The sequence below is a fragment of the Tasmannia lanceolata genome, unplaced genomic scaffold (assembly GCF_043159265.1).
Source record: "Tasmannia lanceolata isolate RefF3 unplaced genomic scaffold, GAP_Taslan_0.1 ptg000016l, whole genome shotgun sequence".
Taxonomy (NCBI): Eukaryota; Viridiplantae; Streptophyta; class Magnoliopsida; order Canellales; family Winteraceae; genus Tasmannia; species Tasmannia lanceolata.
In genome coordinates, this window is record NW_027518693.1 from 17,125,176 (window position 1) to 17,145,381 (window position 20,206).

Here is a 20,206-nt window from a genome sequence, read left to right on the forward strand (position 1 = left end):
TACATGAAGGGGAAATTATGGGTGTATTAAATACTTCCAAATAAAGGGGAATTTAACATATAAATATGAATTGGTAGCTGTACCTGGACTAAAAGATGGTCAAACATCATCCTTCTTTGGTAAGGGGATGAAGAAAGAAACATCATTGATGGCACCGATTCGTCGCAAGCTTGGATGCAAATTGTGTAGTCTTCGAGTGATGTCTGACCGTAATGGAACAACACAAGCACTTTGATGTAGAGGCATAGCGGAAGCTCTGATACCATCTAATGCGCGTCGTTTTGTAGTGGAAGCTTTTCTAGTTGGCAAGGTTAAGGCGGGGATAGTCGCATGGAATTTTAAATTCCCTAAGATTTTCCCCCATTGTGGGACACTCTAGTAAAGTCCATAGGGTTGTGTATCACTCTGAAAATGCTTGGGATTCTTCACCAGGGACTTTAATAAGGATTTCAGAGTGAACCCCCAAACCTCTGCATTGCATTGCTATGCCAAACCTTCACATAGCCACACGGATAACCCCAAAACTATTGATTTGTTCTTTCTATTCATTTTTTTTATCCCTGGAACATTTGGATAAAAACCTACTTGGGCTACAGATATTACATAGGTTCTTTGCAGAGGATAAATTATAGAAATTATAAGGGTTCTTTGTTTTTAACAAAATGTCATTTTATGATCTGGTCTTGAAAGAATAATGCTGCAACACAAAGAAATAGATTAACTCCTTGGCAGATAGACATACTCGTGCTAGTGGAGGGACGGAGGGCTATTCGACAAGGGAGGGATGTTGCTAGGGAGAGAAGGGAGAGGAGGAGGTGATTCCCGATAATTTTTAAGTTCCAGTCTTTTCAAGAGGATTTTGCGAGTGAAGGTTTTAAGAAGGGTCAGGATTTTAGGAGAGTTTTTTTGGCTAAATCCCTACCTGTCCGACTAACTAGGGCGTTGAAAGTGGAAGCACAAAATCACGCGCGACTAACTGATGTTTTGAATGTGGAAGCACAGAATCACGCACGACTAACACAGTATTCTTAAAGTCATACGGAGTTACTTCAAGTCAGCACGACCAACCCCCATAAGGGCAATGTAATGATTAAATTAAAGGGAAAATAGAAGGAAAAGGCGGGGAAAGGGATGGAGAAACTTCAAAAACAGACCGTTGGAGTTGTTGAAAGGGCAATTAAAGAGGTGTTGTTTTATTGAAAAAGGGTCTACAACGATAGAATTGTAGTTATTCATATGGATGGAAGAATAGGTAGTTGTGTAAAGAATTATATGGTTGAATTAATGGAGGTCTAATTAAGGTAGAAGGGTGTGTCTTGGTTGGCAAGAATCTAGTTCTTGTTTTCAATAGACCGGGCAAAAGTGACCCGTGCCCGCAGGTCGACCCGGCCCACCCGCAAATTTGCGGGCACGGGTCTAAGTTTCCGTGACCCGTCAAAAACCAACCCGCGGGTGGCCCAACTCGCAAAAACACGGGTCGGGTCGGGTCAACCCGCGGGCACCCGCATTTTTATAGTATTTTTTAATCTTTTTGAGAATGTTATCATCACTGCTGTTTGTTTTTTATGAGTAACTCCTCACTTTATAAAAAGTACGGTATGTCCTGCAAGGATTATCCAAAGTTCCAAACCGTCCATTAGATGGGCCATACCCTAAATAGGTTATGCCCCAAAATTATTTCCATCGGTTGATTCTAACCCTCCGATCTTTAGAGGGTTAGGATCAACCCTCTAACATTCAGATTGGAGGGATAGGATCATCCTATGGAAATGATTTTTGGAGCATAACCTATTTAGGCTATGGCCCAACTAATGGACGGTTTGGATCATCCTATGGTGTGGGCCATACATAAAGTGAGAGTGCCCAGTAGTGTTGATAACATTTAAATGTGGTTTTTATTTTATTAGAATTTGCTATCAAGCTTCTCCTTTGGCAATTTCTCGGCAAGTGGCCTTTGTGTATGCAAAGATGCGCGCATCCAAATGTTGCTAAAATGTTCCTAGAAAATGTAAAAAAGTAATCATTACACCACAAAAAGTAAATTAGCTAAATTATAAAGTTTTGAATGAAAAATTACCTAGAAAGAGTTATAAAATTTTAAAATTACGAAAAAAATACCAAATCACATCTAGGAGGTTATGAAGGTTATGACAATTACATGAAAAATAGAGGCTGTCAAATCAAAATAATTATTACAATCCCATATTTGCGGCATATTTGCAGGTGACCCGCGGGTTGACCCGGCCCACCCGCGGGCCGCGCGGGTCACGTAAATTTTGACCCGCCAAAATGCGGGTCATTTTCTCACCCGACCCGTGGACCCGCACCCGCATCACCCGCGGGTTGACCCGGCCCGACCCACCCGTTTGCCAGGTCTAGTTTTCAAGGACTTGAATGATTAAGGAAAATTATAAGGGTGCGTTTGGATTGCTGGAATCAGGAATCAGTATCAGTATCTGATACCGACTTAGGTGATTCTAGTGTTTGCTTATGTTTTCTTAAAGGAATCGGAAACGCCCCTCGACTCCGAGCGGAAATAACATGGAAATATAGGGCGCGATTTGTTACCCGCCCAAAGGGGTGATATCTTCTCCTCTCAAGCTTCAAAAAATGGCGTCATCTTCAACACCTCTTTCATCCAGTTCCCCTGCAAGTCATCTCTCTCTCTCTCTCTCTCTACGCTCTTTTCCTGGGCTATCCATGCCATCGAAACCCAACCTCTCTCTCTGTTTCTGGGCTTTACAGAGCTCTCTCTCTCTCTCTCTCTCTATGTTTCTGGGCAATTAAAGCCCTCACTCCCTCTATCTCTATTTCTGAGCAATCAAAACCCTCTCTCTCTCTCTCTCTCTCTCTCTCTCTCTCTCTCTCTCTCTCTGTTTTTGAGCTTTATAGAGACAGTCCGGTCTCTCTTTCTCTATCATCTCTCTCTCATTCTCTCTCTTTGATTTTTTGGAAGGTCTGTATATCTGTTAATTAAGAATTAAAAGATTAGAAGTTTTGATTTGTTTAATGAATTAATTTTTTGTGTTGTATTATTAGATGTACTCCTTTTGACATCTTTTGTTTAGTTGTCTATGTGCCTCTTGAACCTTCAGAGAGCGGAGAAAATCAAATGATGGATCCATTCCCAAGATGTGAGAAATGGGTTTGAATCCTTGTTCTTTGTTTGGAACAATCTAATCCTCCTGTATTGTGCTTGTGGGCTTGCCGACCATGCTTACAAGGTGATGCTTACAAGATGTTCGAGAGAATGTCACCAAGGGACCTTGTGACTTGGAACTCTAGTACTAATGGGTTTTTTATAGGCCAAATAAGGCTTCACCCTGTTTAGGCAGATGGGTCTAGATGGCTTTGAACGAGGTGACTTCTTCACCTTGGCTAGCACGATCTACTTAAATTATCATATTGATGAATAAAGAAAAAACAAGACTTATTCAGCGAGATGACATATAAAATTTATTAAAAATTGAGTCTATTCCGGCTTTGGTCTTATGGTACCAAACTCTAGAATTGGAATCACAATTGATTCTCTAGATAAATTCCAGTGCTTATACAAACACTAGAATTGGAATCATTATCTGTTTATAGGGGAATTGGAATTGGATTGGAATGTGATACCGATACCAATTCTTCATTCCGACAATCCAAACGCACCCTAAGATTGAGGGTTGCAAAAAAAGGGATTCTTAGTGCAAATTCAAGAATTGATTAGCTGTTGAAGAAATCCAAGAAGGTCATTCGGTCAACAGAGAAGTTGACCAAAGGATGCAAGGCTGGCTGCAATTCACTTGTTAGACCCGGCGAATGTTCATGGAAGAAGAGAGAGATGTAGCATTTGTGGCTTCTAAGAGGGGGTGAATTCATAAGTAAAGTGGGGTGAATTAATCAGCCCCCCAAAAAAATTCTACCAACAATGTTTTTCCTACAATTCAAATAGGGCCCCAAAATACAGCACTAATCAAACCACCGGGGCCAAAGATTATCATGGTCATTCTATCAGCTGATAACATACTAGTTGAGGGCCCACATGATAAACGTCTCAGATATTGTACACAGACATATTCCTCCATTCTGCGCCCAGCAAATATAAATGACCCAGAAGCTGTACACTTAAATCGTCATCCATAAGTCTGATGACCTTCCATTCTGGGGTCCACCAACAAAATAAACGGTCCAGATTCTGCGCATGTAATCCTCACTTAGACAATTATCAGCGCTATTGCAGGCCCCTCATAAACAAACGGTCTAGATGGTATGCTTCAAATTCCCCACAGAAGTTAGTTTCTCAATAGAGAAAACGGTTCCTACACACTAGCTTAAAATACAGTGGGGGCGCACATTGTTTGGGTGATCTAAGCCATCCATTTTAAAGGCCTCTGAGATAGAGTGTTTACAAAAAATCAGATCCATAGGATCATCCCAACCCTACGATTTGTGGAGGTAAAATGGATGTCTTTAAACCTTTACAAATTAGTCAATTTTTTGCCTCCACAGTTCGAATGGTTAGAATGATCCTATGGATCTGATTTTTTGTGGACACCCTATCTATGTGAGGGCCTTAAAAATGAATGGTTTGGATCACCCAAATAATGTGGCCCCCACTATATTTTAAGCTAGTGTGTCGATAACTTATCAACACATATGTGTAGGAACCGTTTTCTCTTCAAAATATACGAGATTTCAGTCACCACCCGCACAAGAAGGCACACATTTTCCCCACCTCCCGCGCCTTACAACACATTCAAGTGCGCTACTAACGAAAGAAGGTCATCCACTGTCGATTTTCATTTAATCAACGATTTAAAGAAGCCTAAACGAAACGACACGGATCGAATACATCAGCCGTTCAATTTCAAATTTCGAAATCTAATCCAACGAGCGCTATCAACCCGCGCCAAAAACACTCAAAACCCGGAAAATACTTTATAAAAGCCATCCATTCATTCTTCAATCTGTAAATCCACAAGAAGAAGAGAGGGAGAGAAAGAAAGAAGAAGAAGAAAAAAAAGTAAAAAATCAAAGGAAGGTCTGAAAAATGTCTGGTAGGGGAAAAGGAGGGAAGGGACTAGGAAAGGGTGGTGCTAAGCGCCACCGTAAGGTGCTGCGGGACAACATCCAGGGGATCACAAAGCCTGCGATCCGACGGCTAGCAAGGAGAGGCGGAGTTAAGAGGATTAGTGGATTGATCTATGAAGAGACGAGAGGGGTTTTGAAGATTTTTCTAGAGAATGTGATCCGCGATGCTGTGACTTACACGGAGCATGCTAGGAGGAAGACTGTTACTGCCATGGATGTCGTTTATGCCCTCAAGAGGCAGGGCAGGACTTTGTACGGGTTCGGTGGTTGACAGGGGCATTTTGGTCTTTTAAATTCTTTTTTGTCTCTCTTCTCAACCATGTATTTTTCTTTTTCTTTTTGTTCATCTGTATCCTTTCTTCTTGGATCGATTAGTGTTGTTTTGAGTTTTTGTGAACGAAGAACAGTGGGTTTTGTTTTCTGATTTTGGTCAGGATTCCTCTTTAGATCTCAGTGATTGACTCTATGATTATTATAAATTCAAATTAGGTTTTTTTTGGTGATCCATTCCAAATCTGGAATGGTACCATTAAAAAAAAAATCTTTACTGTGGAAATACTGAAGAGCCCACTTTGTAGGGTGATTCAAACTGTTCCATTGTTTGGCCATGATGTAAAAAGTAGCTTGTGCCCTTTAAATCATCTACATGATGATCCTAACCTTCTGATTTGGTAGAGGGGTTTCACATTATGAAAAACCTCTATAGATTTGAGTATTAGGATTATCCTATATGGATGAGTTGCTGAGTGTTCTAGGTTTGATTTAATGTTTGAAGCCAGGCCTGTTTTAAAATTTTGAGAAATGCTAGGAAGAGTGGCACTTGGACTGGTGATTGGGATTCGTGTACAAGAAGACGAAAAAAGGGGCCCGGATTTGTTTTTCTTAAACCAAATGAGCATAATAGCCCTTTATTAGAAGTACATTTTTACAATAACGCCATCAATCTCCACTCGACTGATGTTACCGTGACTACTGATAGCGTAAATTACTCAACTGTAGTCTCAGTAGATAAAATGTTTTTTGTGCACAGCTCTGTTTGGTTGCACGTAGTTACCTCATAGAGTAGTGGTGTCAGTTGACTAGTCAACAGGAAATAATCCTCGGAAAATAGTGGTAAGTAATGTTTGGTTTTCAACCTTGGAGAGTAGCAGTCGGGGTGTCATTACAGTATATAAGGAGAGAAGAGAGCATTATTTCCAAGAAATTTAGGGCTGTTCATTATTCGGGTTTAACCAAAATAACCGACCGAACCGAATTCGTTTGGTTATTTCGGTTCGGTTGGAAGAGCAATCGGTTCGGTTTCGGTTTTCATGGATGTCAAATTTCTTCGGTTTCGGTTATCTCAAAAAATAATTCAGTTAACCGAAATAACTGAAATAATGATAAAAATCATTAGTTTTTCAAAAAAAAGTGTGATACGGGCAATCCAAAGGATGATCAAAACTGTCGATTTGATTGATTACAACTTAATTAGGTTGTGCTTCAAAAATCATTTCGATTGGATGATCCTAGCCCTCCGATTGAAACTAAGATTTTGCATTTTCCCTCTTTTTTTCCACTATTCGGTTATAACCGAATAACTGAATTTTTAATCGGTTCGGTTTTGAAAATTTTCAGTTCGGTTTCAGTTACCGAAATTTGATAATTGAAATTATTTCGGTTCGGTTATAACCGAGTAACCACCCCTAAAGATATCCAAGCAAAAAAACCCTTTTTTTTAGCTTTTTTGGGCAGTGCAACCCGACCCAAGGAATCATTTACTCAACCCGAACCTGACTTGACCTGATTCCCAAATCAATGAGGTTCAAACCTACCTGACCCGAGGAACCCTTCTTTTCAACCCGAACTTGATTGACCTGAATTCAACCCAACCTGACTTTTTAAGCTTACTAAAAAAAGATAAAAAAGGTTGGGCTTCCGTAGGGTCGGGTTGCCCAATGCCCCAATCCGAACCTAAACCCGAACCAAAGTCAACCGAACCTGACCGGACTTTTTTTCGGGTTGAACCCAACCCGAGTTGCACCCCAAACTTTTTCGCTTAGATTATGTTGGGATGACATGATACTAGACGACAAATTCCTAGTAGTATGTCACATGGCTTTTACGATGATGTGATTTGTTTGAAAATTCAACCCTTAAACAAGAGCGTTTTTGTCATTTACGCCATCATTTTTTAAACCAAGATTGAGTTCCATTTAAAAGTGTTTTCTATTTTTATTTGGGAAATGTTATCAGCACTACCATATTTTGATGTCGCATTCCTTACTTTATTAAAAGGTTCAGTATTACAGTATGGCTCACACCATAGGATGATCCAAACCATCTATTAGATGGGCCACAGCCAAAATAGGTTGTGCCTCAAAAAATAATTTCTATAGGTTGATCCTAACCCTCCGATATAGAGGGTTAGGATCAACCCTCTAAGATTCAGTCCCTCTATAGAACGGAGGGTTATGATCAACCTATGGAAATGATTTTTTGGGCACAAACTATTGAGGCTATGACCCATTTAATGGACGGTTTGGATCATCCTATGGTGCGGACCATACCTTACTTTTTAATAAAGCAAGGTGTCTAATCATCAAAATATGGTAGTGCTGATAACATTTTCCTTCAAATCAAATTATATTTAGAGTGTTGAACTCAATAGTGAAAAAACATAAAAAACCAGTCTTTGGTTCAGCTTATATGGTTGGGTGACGAGAGTAGAACCAGGACACTTTGATTCAGGGTCTCATTTGAAATAGATTGTGACCCAGACATTGAAAATAAGAACTAAGAAATACTTTCAAGGCGTAGTTCGTTCCGATAATAAAAGTGAAGCTGAAAACCACAATACCATTATCAATGGGTTAATTTTCTAAATAAATACTGAGCTATCGCCAACGACTCAATGTGAGAAATGCATGCTAGAATCTTCTGCTTGTCCAACACAACGTACACCGACTCCTTCCCCCGAGAAGACAAGTTCAAAAACTAAATTGTAATCCGAGTTGTTGTGGGAGTACATAGACAACCAAATTGAAATCCTATGGAACCTAAACACTAAAACATGCAAAATACGTGTGTTTTAGTGTTTTTGGAAAATGTTTTTATCAAAAGCGTCTGGGAAAAAGAAAATACTTTCTTGGAAAGATTTGCTTTTTTCCCAAAAGGATGTAGAAATGTAGTTGAAAAGATAGTCCGTACCGAATGAGAAAAATGAAAGATAAGGGCTTATAAAGCCTTACCCTTCTCTACTACTTGTTTGGTTGCACATTGGGTTGAACTCAAGGTGGACCCGCGGGATGGTGCAACGCACTATTCACACATGCACATGCACATGCACGCGTACGGCATGGGCTATAGGGCGCATAGTGGCGCTTTTTTAGGCGCACTTTGCACGTACGCAAAGAGCGATTGGAGCCTTTAATTTTTTCAGATTTGATCTGGACCGACCGTTAGATCAAGATAAAGGTGAACCGTACGCAACATCGCTGGGAGCAATTGGAGCCTTTAATTTTTTCAGATTTGATCTGGACCGACCGTTGGATCAAGATAAAGGTGGATCGATTGGATGGGTGGGCCGAATGGTTGGGTTGGGCTTAACGGTCGGCCTAGTACATCAACGGTCATAAGATGTGATCCAATGGATTGTGTCCCTTCCCCAACGGTCAAGAGCTCAGGGGGTGCGTCCCGCACCATAGATGATTGATTTAACAGTTACGGGGTTGGAGAAAGGTTTTGCACAACCCAACAGTCACTTCTAGGATTAATCACAACCGTTCAATAATAAATGGGTGCAATCTAACAGTGAGATTTCAAACATTCTGGAAAGGTGCCTGTAGAGGTGTTCTTTACACTGAAAAGACACCAGAGGCTCTATAAAAATAGCAGATTTTTATCATTTGTGTATAGAAACGAATTGGCAATTCTGACAGACTTTAAACACTCTTGAACATTATTTCAAAATCCCCAAGTATTTCTACATACTATTTTTCTTTTGTTTACTGTTCTAGATACTGTTCTTCTGCAGAAACAGTATCTGAAAATTTCTCTAAAGCTTGAAATTTCTGGAGGGCATTTCGGGTTTGATTCCGCTAGTGTGAGGCGTCATCAAACATTAGTAGGGTTTCCCTACTAGGCTTCATTGTATCTTGGAGGCAATTCGCGGATTCCCTTTGCACACTACTGGTGGGGGCGAATCTTGTCTTAAGGAAAGTGATATCACGCCTTGAAGCAACACATTTATGTTCTCTCATCACCAACAGTAACCCTCAAATCTTCAACAGATACAAGTTGGTTATCTATTGTTCCGGGTAGGTTGATTGAACGGGGGCAGAAGATGGAAACACCCTTCAAATTTCTTCGTCTGTATATCCCAAGCATTAGGTGTATTTTTGGTATGTTATAGAGTCACTTATCAAAAGAGAAAAACATTAAAAACATGAAACCATCATTGGCCATTGTGAGTAGTGAGATTAGGACTCATGACACTTTGATGGACAATACAATTTCAATTAGATCGGGACCCATATATCAAATGTAGGATTTGAAAAATTCATGGATTAGGATTTGACTAATAAGGATTCAAACATATCCCGCACCAACAGGGTGGATCCTATTCTATTTGGATTTGTTGGCAATCCTAGTTTTTTTTTTTTTATCTGACAGGGCTCATCAGTTAAGTAACAACACAAGCATTATCATTGTTGTTTTGACAATTCTGATCGTCCATCTACCACCCGCTTGTGTAAAATGTTTGAAATCATAATTCTCATGTTTCCACTCAAACCTCTCATTGCCGCCAGGAATAGGTGGTAACAACTTGTCTAGGGTAAGGTTGTCCCCCCATGTCGAATAACCCTAATATCTATTATAGTGTATTTTTGTAATCTCTAGTTTATTTTAGTCGGTAAGCTGGGGTTTGGCAGGGACCCCTACCGGTTTATTAAATAAAAAGAAAGATGATACATTTAAGTATGATAGCGACCATCCCTATTCTCAAGACACGCTAGACAGAGAAAACGGCGAATTTGCCCATAAAAAAACTGCTGCCGAATTATCATATTTCAAGCTCACCAGGCAATCTATAGTTTTTTTTTTTTTTTTATCAACTAATATCCATTATTTGACGTTACAGTTGGCTTAATTTTTGGGTTTAAAGGATTGAAAGAAAAGTCTATCAAATGAACTGCTTACAATCGATGGTAGGGCTCAATGTACCATAGTAGGTGTGCATGAGTTAAGATGATTTCGTGCAATAATGAATCATTCCTCTCGCAACGCCATCACTAGTATAATCCCATCGACAGGTGTGTTTTTCTGTCAAACCCATGCCTTTGTGTGGCACATCTATCCGACAAGTGAAACATTCATCACAGACTCATAATGAGGATATCTAATTTTAAGAAAGGTGCTATGATAGTGAAATCCCTTCTGCTAAAATGAAGGTGTCAATTTTTCGCAACATGTCTGTAAAACGACAAATATGCAGACCAAACGTGCGAATAACAAATCAACCTTCTTCAAAGCTTAAACTTTTTACAGGGGATTGATGGAACCTGTACATTTGCTGCTGCCCTTGGGAGGGGAACAACAACTGGAAACGGCTGCTAATACCCCGTAGGCTGAGGAGCAAAAGGACTTGCCTCGCTCTCAGGTTGGCCCTTCTACTTCACTAAGTAGTATTCAACTCGTGCAGTGGGTGTATGGGCTAGCCCCATGGTGCGGTCAGCTATGATATACTCCACTTCTTCTTTAGTAGGTTCATCTACAACATCTGGTGGTGCCCTGGTGGGCACGTTCCTCTCTGGGTCAGTCTGGTCTAGGGGTAATTTTTTTATGGAAAATCAATGTAACACATGCTGTTATGGTATCAACCAGTGCACTTGCGAATTGGATGTACATTTTGTTGGGATGAAGACGAAAATATTTCGATAATTTCGTGTCAATAGTTCTTAGTTCTTACTACAATTTACCATTGGCATGTCCTCCTAATTAAAAGGGATGTGATATATCCTCCTTTTTTTTTACTTTAGAAGGCCCCCTCTATGTCACTACTCTTTTACAGTGGAGTTGAGGGGGCTGTCCCAAGTAAAAATAATAGGGGCTAATAGGTCATTTTCCCTAATTATAATCATTCGACTACTGGGCCCCATTTGCCTCAATCATATCAAATTAATCACATGCTTCATTGACTTCTCACAGTGGCATGAATGGTTAGCTAACTTTGTTTCAATAATCTTTTATCTCTTTCCCTTGAAGCTTTTTTGTTTTTTTGTTTTATTCCATCCTTGGTGGGTACCACCAGGTGTACACTTTCTACCATGGTGGGTCCCAAAATTGGTATGCTTAAATTGCTTGATCCAAGCAAATTTTGAACCGAAACGCATCATCTTTAGCCACGGTGGGTCCCATTATTTTGGTTTCTATTGGCCTTTCCAAAAGAGGAAAAGAAAAGACCCCCTTTTATTGTGTGGTCTCAAATCTCAAAGAAGGTAGCTTTCTATCCATCCAGATCCTACCAATCACTGTCAATCGCTACGAGATCGGACGGTCAACAGTTCTTCCAATCCGTGCCTTGCATGATTTTTCATCATGTGATACATTTAACTTTACGTGGCTCTTTAACAAGTTGATTGCCACGTGGATCACTTTTGGTCTCTTAGCTTTTCTTTACTCGCAAGAGCCATTTCTAAATATTTTTCGACACGTGGCGTGACGTGTGGAAACTTGGATGGGCAGTGTAGTAAGATCAGCGAGTGACGTATGTTGACACATTGTTTTTCCTGCACTGGACTTGCTAATACGACTCGCGCCAGCACGGAGTAACTAGAGCAAGTATAAATGCCAGTGGCTTAGAACATGAGAAAAGCTGAACATTCAATGAATCGAACGGTTAGGATTGTTTGTTTGCAGCGATTAGGAGTATGGCCCACAAAACTAAAATTCTTGATCACGCTACTTATTTTTAGTTGCATTATGACCAGGTAAAGATACAAAGAGAGCAGGTGAAAATGTGGTCATCTCTAGGGAAAGATAAAAAATACAAAGATGGAGAGGCAGGAAAAGGGAGTGGCCCAGGGAAGAAATGGGGCGGATATATCATTCCCTTTTTTATATACTAGAGGCGGCGGCGGCCGAGGGAAGAAAAGGTGGTGAATATACTACTTTACTTTGAATATTTGAATTTTTTAGAAATTTGAGATTACGTTCTTAATTCAGTTTTTTAGTGAGGCTAAAGCTAGCAGCCTTCGCCCTGAAGGTTAAAAATTTAAAATCACATCTGGTGCACTGCATGAGTATGAAATGTGTGTGTGTTTAGTATTTTCTCTTTAATTATGTTGCACACATACATAAGTGGTGAAGGAGTTATGGGAGATGATATTTTCACCCCTCTCGAGTACGCATTCGCCCAATGTTGTTGACTTGATTTGACGTCAAAAAGCATTAAAGTTGCCCACTGTTCACGTTATAAGGGGGCGAATGCGTGCTGCAGAGGGGTGAAAATATCATTCCCATGAGTTATTTACAAATCAGAAATAAAAAATGATATCTTTCGTAATCATGGTTGAACCCAATTACAAAAGATTCATAAAAAATATCGGGCGATGATTTTTTCGACCCCTGTTGTTATTAAAATATTTTGATGATGCCACTACTTACTATTTTATGTTTTTTTTTATCAGATGTCGATAGCACATGGAGTATAGTAACCGCCTTTGAGAAACTAATTAAGAAAGTTATAACTTATAGAACAAACAAAATAGTGCCATTATCAACTTAGGCTCTGGTCACTTGCGTTCCCGGGAAGCAAATCCCTGAAAAATAACCTCTTTTTTTCTTGACAAGACAGAATTACGGTGTTCACTTGCTTTCCTGAGAAAGTAACAAGCCTATGTGGAAAATGTCAAATAATGACATTGAAATTGTCAAAAATGATGTGGAAATGTCTCTTTTCTCACAAGTGTGGGAAACCAAATCCTATTATTTTGGTCAGATTTGCTTTCCCGGAAAAACTAATGAAAAAAAAGTAGGCAAGCAGTTTCTTGGGAAACCTTTTCCTGCACAGTTCTTGCTCACATAAACAGGCGCAGGAAACCTTTTCCTACACAGTTTCCTTGGATTTTTTTTTCTAATGCCACGTCAGATTTCCGGAAAACCTTTTTTTTTCCTTTCCAGGGAAAACAAGTGAACAGAGAGCCCTATGGTCATGTTGGAAATCAGTATCCGAAGAAAATTACCGAGTGTCGTCGGCATGATTGGATATCCAAAAAGAGATAATCGATCCAGATCACTCCACACACAATAAAGTAATAGTTTGCACTTGCACGCCTCCTTTTTACCGTGTACTTGCATAAGTTGCATTCCTCAGGAGAGGAGTGCTGTTACTAAAATAAGGGTATCTAAATAAAGAAGGACCTGATAGAGTCACCACTAGCTCCAGCTATGAAACAGCGTTTGCCACGTTGATAATGTGGGTCCCACTTTGACGTGGACTTGCATTATCGACGTGGGACCTACATTATCGACGTGGCCAACGCTGTTTCATATTAGAGTTTGATAACGATTGCTACCTTCCAAAACCCGACACTTTCGAATCTTCGTATTCGAGTTTGATAAATTCACACCCCTATAGGATAGTTCGCACCCCTGGAAAGTATATTGACATTTGACATTTAAAAGCGGTAAAGTCTGTCACATACGGACATACATACCCTCCTTTACTTGGGTGGGAATTATCGTCCAAGGGTGCGAATTTATCATTGTCCTAGAGTTGTTACGGAGTTTTTCTTCTTCGTATAAAGACCCGACAGGACTCCCCTGACTCAAACTCGCTGGAATATTCTTTCTCCACCGGCGTCCTTTGATGCGCGGATATTCAATTCTTGTAGCCGGAATCTGACCGGAATATTTTTTTTCCGGCATGGGTGTTCCGAGTGATGATCTGGTTCTGATTGAGAGCGGGAAAAAGGCGGGGGATCCGAGCGTGATAACGGTGAATTGCCCCGATAAGACTGGTCTTGGTTGCGATTTGTGCAGAATTATACTAGAGTTTGGGCTCTGCATTACCAGAGGAGGTCAGGATTTCGGATTTTGTAGGGTCTTATTTGTTTTGGGGTTTTTGGGATCTAGGGTTTGGATTGAAGTTTTGGATTTTCATTTGTTTTTGTTTTGTGAAATGTGGGTGTAGCTTATGTTTGGGATTTTAGGGTTTTGGATTTCTGAGTTTGCAAGACGTTGGTTTTTTAGATTTTTTTTGTATGGAGTTGAGAATGCAGGGTATTTTCTGGAAAAGTTTAAAAAGGAAAATTATTTCTAAAATTTCTTACTTTTTTACACAAAAAAATAAAAATAAAATTACTTGAACCAACCCTATTCAATTTTTATATAGAGGGGACCTTCAATTTATCATCATATCATTTTCCTCTAAATTGTGAAAATAAAACAAATTTCTAGGAAAAAAATTTCCATCAGAAATGTTTTTTTTGGCAATCCAAACAGGGCCTTATTGGATTATATTTTGGGAGATTTAAAGGTTTCCATGTCGAATCTTATTACTTTTTTTTGAAATGGACTGTCGAATCTTATTACTTTTTTATTCTACTTCTTATTTTTTGTAAGATTTGCTTTCTGTGTGGCTTCATTTAGTTGTTGATTTTTTGGTACGTTGTTAAAGCAAAATTCGTTTTATTTTTTGTCTTTCTATTTGTTTTTGTTTCAATTTATCCTTGTTTGAATTTTTCGTTCCGCATTCTTCTGATTGTCATTTTTCTACCTTTCCTTATTAATTTTATGAAATTGATCCTTCCCTTTTGGTTAAAAATTCTTCATCTATTTCTGAGTGATTACAGGTTGAATTCAGGCTAATGATTGCAGAATGAATTGGTTCAATTTTCGATTAAATGACTGTATTACTATCTTTATTTTTTCTGATAATCTGTTTCAGGCTACTGATTCTTCTATTTTTTTCCCCTTTTTTGTGTATGTTCTTGCCATTTTGAATAGATGTTTCGACTGACGGCAAATGGTGCTATGTAGTATTTTGGGTTGTTCCTCGATCTGTCTCAGCAACTGTAAGATGGGCAAGCTTGAAAAATCGACTTCTATCTGTATGCCCTTCATGTTCTATTTCCTTTTACTTTCAGTTGCCCACTCGTCCCACGCCTTCCCCAGTTGTCTACCTTTTGAAGTTTTTTTGCCTCAATAGGAAGGGATTGTTACATGGTACCTACAAAATTTCATTTTTTTTTTTTTGTGACTTGGTTTGATTGTATGTTTAGAACAGTCATTGAATTGTGGGTTTGTTTGTTTTTTTTCCTGTAGATGCTACTCATGTTCTTTGCGAGCTTGAGCTTATAACCCAGAGAGTCAAAGTCTCAACGACTCCTGATGGCCGAGTCATGGATCTCTTCTTCATTACAGACAGCATGTGAGTCTTAAGATTTAAATGTTTTGATGGGATCTATGTTTATAGATGCTAGGGGTGCAACTCAGGTCGATTTTGAAAATTTGGATTGAGCTTTTACCATAAAATCGGACTGGGTTCAGGTTGATTCCAATTCATTTTTTTAGCAAAAGCGCAACCCGACCCGACCCAAACTGCACCCCTAATAGATACTGCTTGTTATGATGCAGTAATAGATGGTTATACATTTTAGCTATTGCAATCTAATCTTTAAGCTTAGTGAGACTAGTTCTACCTTTAACATATTCTCTATCTTCATGTTCTCAACCTGGCTGTGCTTGAACTGGTTGTTATATTGCACGTGTTTAATTTCTGTTTCCTATCTTTGGATCATTGATGGTTTTTGTTTTTTTATTCTCTGTTCCTAATTTGTTGTTTTTACTGAAATTTCTTCCACTCAATAATTGTAATTTTCATTTTTCATGGGCTTAGTTAGTGAGGGTTCGTCGAAATTATCAATTGGCGCCAGAGTGCCAGGCTCATTTGCACTCCAAACGGCTGAAAAGAGATATCGCCTGCTTCATTTCCAAATTGATCTCATTTTAAACTTTTCTCTGTACATTTCCGTATTGATCTAATTCTAAAATGTTTTCTTGTCCGCATTTTTGTCGTCCATTGCAGATCTGTTTTTTCTTTTTCCCTTTTTGGCATTTTAATAGATCCATTGTTGACTGATCTGAAAGAAAATAAGCTATCAATTCTGTTTGGAGAGTGTAAATATCAGAACAGTTAGGACTTGGTTAGGCGGGTGAAAAAGATCTGCGGTGGGGGTATTGTTTCTTGAAGGCCCTTATCTTCTTTGAATCTGATTGCTAATAATATATTGTTCGGTGTTCTTTAAAGTTTTTTAGTACATATAAGTAGTTCCATATGACTGATTTGTACATCGTCTTTCAGTTCAAATGCCTCTAATCAACCAAGGGAAATCGTTACAGTGATTTATCCATGTAAAAGTAGCAATTTCTTTGTATACTCTTGTCACCCTTCCATGTAGAAGAACCCAATTAGAACCAGGATTAGAGCTGGGTAGATTCCTTTCACCTTCTTCATGAAATTTTCTAATGGATTCATTTAGCTGACCCCAACTAGTTTGGGATAAAGGCTTTGTTGAGTTGAGTTGAGCTGAGTTGAGTACTCTTGTCACCCTTATTCAATAATATCTAATACAATTATGTGAGGCTAGGAATGTTAGGCTTCTCATGTGTTAGCCTTGATAACTAGTGTTCTTATTTTTGTTATGTCCAATTTAGGGAGCTTCTGCACACAAAAAAGAGACAAGATGAAACATGTGAGCATCTGAATGCTGTTCTCGGAGATTCATGTATCAGCTGTGAGCTGCAGTTGGTGGGTCCCGAATATGAATGTTTTCAACAGGGTCTCTCTTCTCTTCCTCCCGCGGTTTCTAAGGAGCTATTTAGTTCTGAGCTATCAGACAATGATATTCATTCACAAGCTCTTACTCCAGACTTGACGAAGCTGAAGAAGGCCAGCATTACAATGGATAATTCCTTGAGTCCTGCTCATACCTTGCTTCAAATACACAGTGTTGATCAAAAGTGCCTCCTCTATGACATTTTGAGAACTTTAAAAGACTGCAACATTCAGGTTGGCAGAAATCTCTTCATTCTCATTTTTTCTATATTTTACTTTTGAAGTTTGATTATTTATTATATGGGTAAAAGATCAGTCCTCTACAATTTCTTATTGTTGGATTTATGCCCCCATGAGATCCCGTCTTCCTCTGGAGGACTGAGGCAATGTTTGTTTATAAATATTAAGGCCATTGGCAACCATGATTTTTTTTTTCCAGGGAATATTATTTTACCAAGTGATGTGTGAGGTAGGGAGAGTGGGAGAACGAGAGAATTTAGAGGACATGGTTGACAGATTGAGTAGCTTGTCCGGAGTGGTTGGAAAATAGAAAAAAAAAATTCTATCTTTAGTAGAGTTTTTATTTTCCCTGTTTTTCAGCCACATCATTTCCTCTCCTCACTAATGCCCTCTCAATTCTCACCCTCTTGCACCCTCCTAGACCCTCTCCATTACTGGATAAACTAATATTCCACCAAACAAAAATTCATGGCTGCCAAACATGGCAAGTTTTGGAATAGTTAGACTGTTATAGTGTGCTAGGCAGGCATTTATACGTTTCTAGCTTAAATTGGCCATCCTACCTGTATGATAAAATAATGTCTCACATGCATTCTACTTGGGCATTTGCATACTTCTACTGCTCTACTGCATTTACAACTTTGTCATTGTACAATAATATACATATTGAAAATATACATTCGATGGCATTTTCGCTTTTTTGATATCTGAATGTTTTTTTTTTTTTTTTGTTATTTAGATAGCTTATGGCCGGTTTTCATCGAAAACAAAAGATTACCGTGAAGTGGACTTATTTATCCAGCAAACAGATGGAAGAAAGATCTTGGATCCTGCAAAACAGGATACTCTATGTTCTCGTTTGAGGATGGAGATGCTCCACCCATTGCGAGTGATAATCACCAATCGTGGCCCTGATACTGAACTCTTGGTCGCTAATCCGGTAGAATTGTCTGGAAAGGGAAGGCCTCGTGTTTTCTATGATGTTACTCTTGCTTTAAAAGTGCTTGGGATCTGTATTTTCTCGGTAAGAGATAAATTTTCCACTTTCCCTCGCTCTACCTGCACATCGAATATGAGTTTTTGGAAATCAAAATAGTTGTTCTAACAGTGCTGTCATGTTCAAATTCGTTTTAACATTTTACTATTATGTTCGAATTGGTTGTTCTAACGATCAACTGTTCTGTTTCCAGGCTGAAATTGGGAGGCTTTCGGCATCTGAACGCCAATGGGAAGTTTACAGGTTCCTTTTGGACGATACCCATGAGTTTCCATTGGCAAATTTTCGAGCTAGAAATCAGATTGTTGACAGAGTGAGGAGAACATTGATGGGTTGGTGAACTGATGACTTTCTACCACCAAGGGTTCCTTTTGGACATATAGGTCTGTAAAACTAGAGAGGAATGGCCATTATGTACAGTGACTTCTTCACTCCATAAAGATGAGGAATTATCTGGTTACAGACCCTATTTATCCAACGACAAAGTTGAGGCTGCCATTTCAGTGATCCAGATCATTCGTTCGAGGCCCCACTTGGGCGATCTTCTCCATTTAAGCTGTAAAATGAACGGTAAAGATGAAAAAACTCCACAAATTGAAGGGTTAGATTGTCTGATGGAGAGGATTTTTGGTGTATGCCCCACTAATTGTAGGGTGAGGCAGATGGATGGTTTGAATCACTACAGTAGTGGCTTGAACTTTTGCTGCCATTATTTTTCCCAGGAAGATCATATAAATGTCTGTCATTTGATGCTTCCATCAGCTAAGATGATCCATCATTTACAGGTTTACACCTTCTTGTTTTAGAGATTCTACCTGCGCTGTGAACGTGAAGTTCAGTGTTTTTTTTTTTTTTTTTTCAAAAAGTACTGTGGGCCCACTTCATAGGATGGTCCAAACATGTTTGTTTTGGATTTTGAGAACCGATTAAGCCCAAAACTGAATGTTGGCTAAAATACTAGAGTCCGATAATCAGTTTGGATTCACTGTCGGTTCTCAAAATCCAAGACAAACACTGCCTTAATTTTGAATCCAAGAGTTAGTTTTGGTCTCACAATCGGTTCTTCTAATTCAAAACAAACATAGCACATTAATTTTGAGTCCAGTGGTTAGGCCCTGTTTGGATTTGGACTCGCAATCAATCCTCAAAATCCTCAACAAACATGGTTTAGATTATATTCCTGGAAGAGAATCAAGTTTTGGTTTTCACACCTTGTCTTTTACTATTTAACCAGTTGCCAAAGGTTATCACAATTTTCAAAAATCTCTCGGCAGCAAATTAAGAAATAAAAGAGAAGGTAAGTTAGTGTGGTTATCAAAACTTAGTAGTGGCAATATCAATATCCTATTTAATAATATTTTACTATGGAGAAGGCAATTTTGCTCAATCATTTCGGCCCTTATTTTTCAAGAAAGAAAAGTCATCTTATTGCTCAATTTACCTTATTCATTTTCCGAAATTACCTAGACAATCCCATTTTATTAATCAAGAGCCAAGTTCTACCAACATACACCTATTTTAGGGATAAATTTTCGAAGTAAAATGTAGAAAATTTACTTTAAAAGGAGGCAATTTCTTTGGAGATGAGAGGTTCTTAATCTTTTTATAAACCTAGTTTTCTACTTCATTCTTGAATTCTTTTTACTTTTTGAAAGATTTTAACTTGTATCGCATCATGTATAGGTAACCATATTTGGAAAGATCATCTGTAAACATGATGATGTAGATGAACCCACCTCTAACCTTATTCCATGCCGTATTTTATTTTAAGATATAGTGATCTCATTCTCTGCGTAAACCATTTACCGCATGCATACAGCTTGCTTATGGTCTATGATCCTGGCAACGAGATAAGCCACCCCAATGCATGTACGGAGGTTAGGCTTGATACTTAGTTATATACTGGAAGAGATTCACACTCTCAACCTCAGCTAGGTCCAAGGAACCCTTTTTTCCAACCCGAACAGACTCGATATCCAACCTGACGAGGTTAGACCCAACCCAACCAGACCCGACTTTTCGGGGTTGAACCCGATCCGAGTTGCACCGAGAAAAATGGCATGGGTTGTACT

At 39.0% G+C, this 20,206-nt stretch overlaps 2 protein-coding genes across 3 annotated transcripts; both read left to right on the forward strand.

Annotated features, from left to right (window-relative positions):
- The first annotated feature begins 4,970 nt into the window (after positions 1-4,970).
- LOC143848604 (histone H4) lies at positions 4,971-5,500 on the forward strand. Its single transcript, XM_077357580.1, has one exon. It carries the CDS (start codon positions 5,036-5,038, stop codon positions 5,345-5,347), a length of 312 nt encoding a protein of 103 aa, XP_077213695.1. The 5' UTR covers positions 4,971-5,035; the 3' UTR covers positions 5,348-5,500.
- An 8,281-nt stretch (positions 5,501-13,781) lies between these two features.
- ACR9 (ACT domain-containing protein) lies at positions 13,782-18,924 on the forward strand. 2 transcript variants are annotated; one of them, XM_077358146.1, is made up of 6 exons: positions 13,782-14,138; positions 15,100-15,285; positions 15,385-15,490; positions 16,777-17,131; positions 17,877-18,161; positions 18,328-18,924. In XM_077358146.1, exons 1-6 carry the CDS (start codon positions 13,985-13,987, stop codon positions 18,472-18,474), a joined length of 1,233 nt encoding a protein of 410 aa, XP_077214261.1. In that variant the 5' UTR covers positions 13,782-13,984; the 3' UTR covers positions 18,475-18,924. The 2 variants fall into 2 exon arrangements, with proteins under 2 accessions (XP_077214261.1, XP_077214260.1); XM_077358145.1 differs by having other exon boundaries at positions 13,784-14,138; positions 15,067-15,285.
- Positions 18,925-20,206: the final 1,282 nt, after the last annotated feature.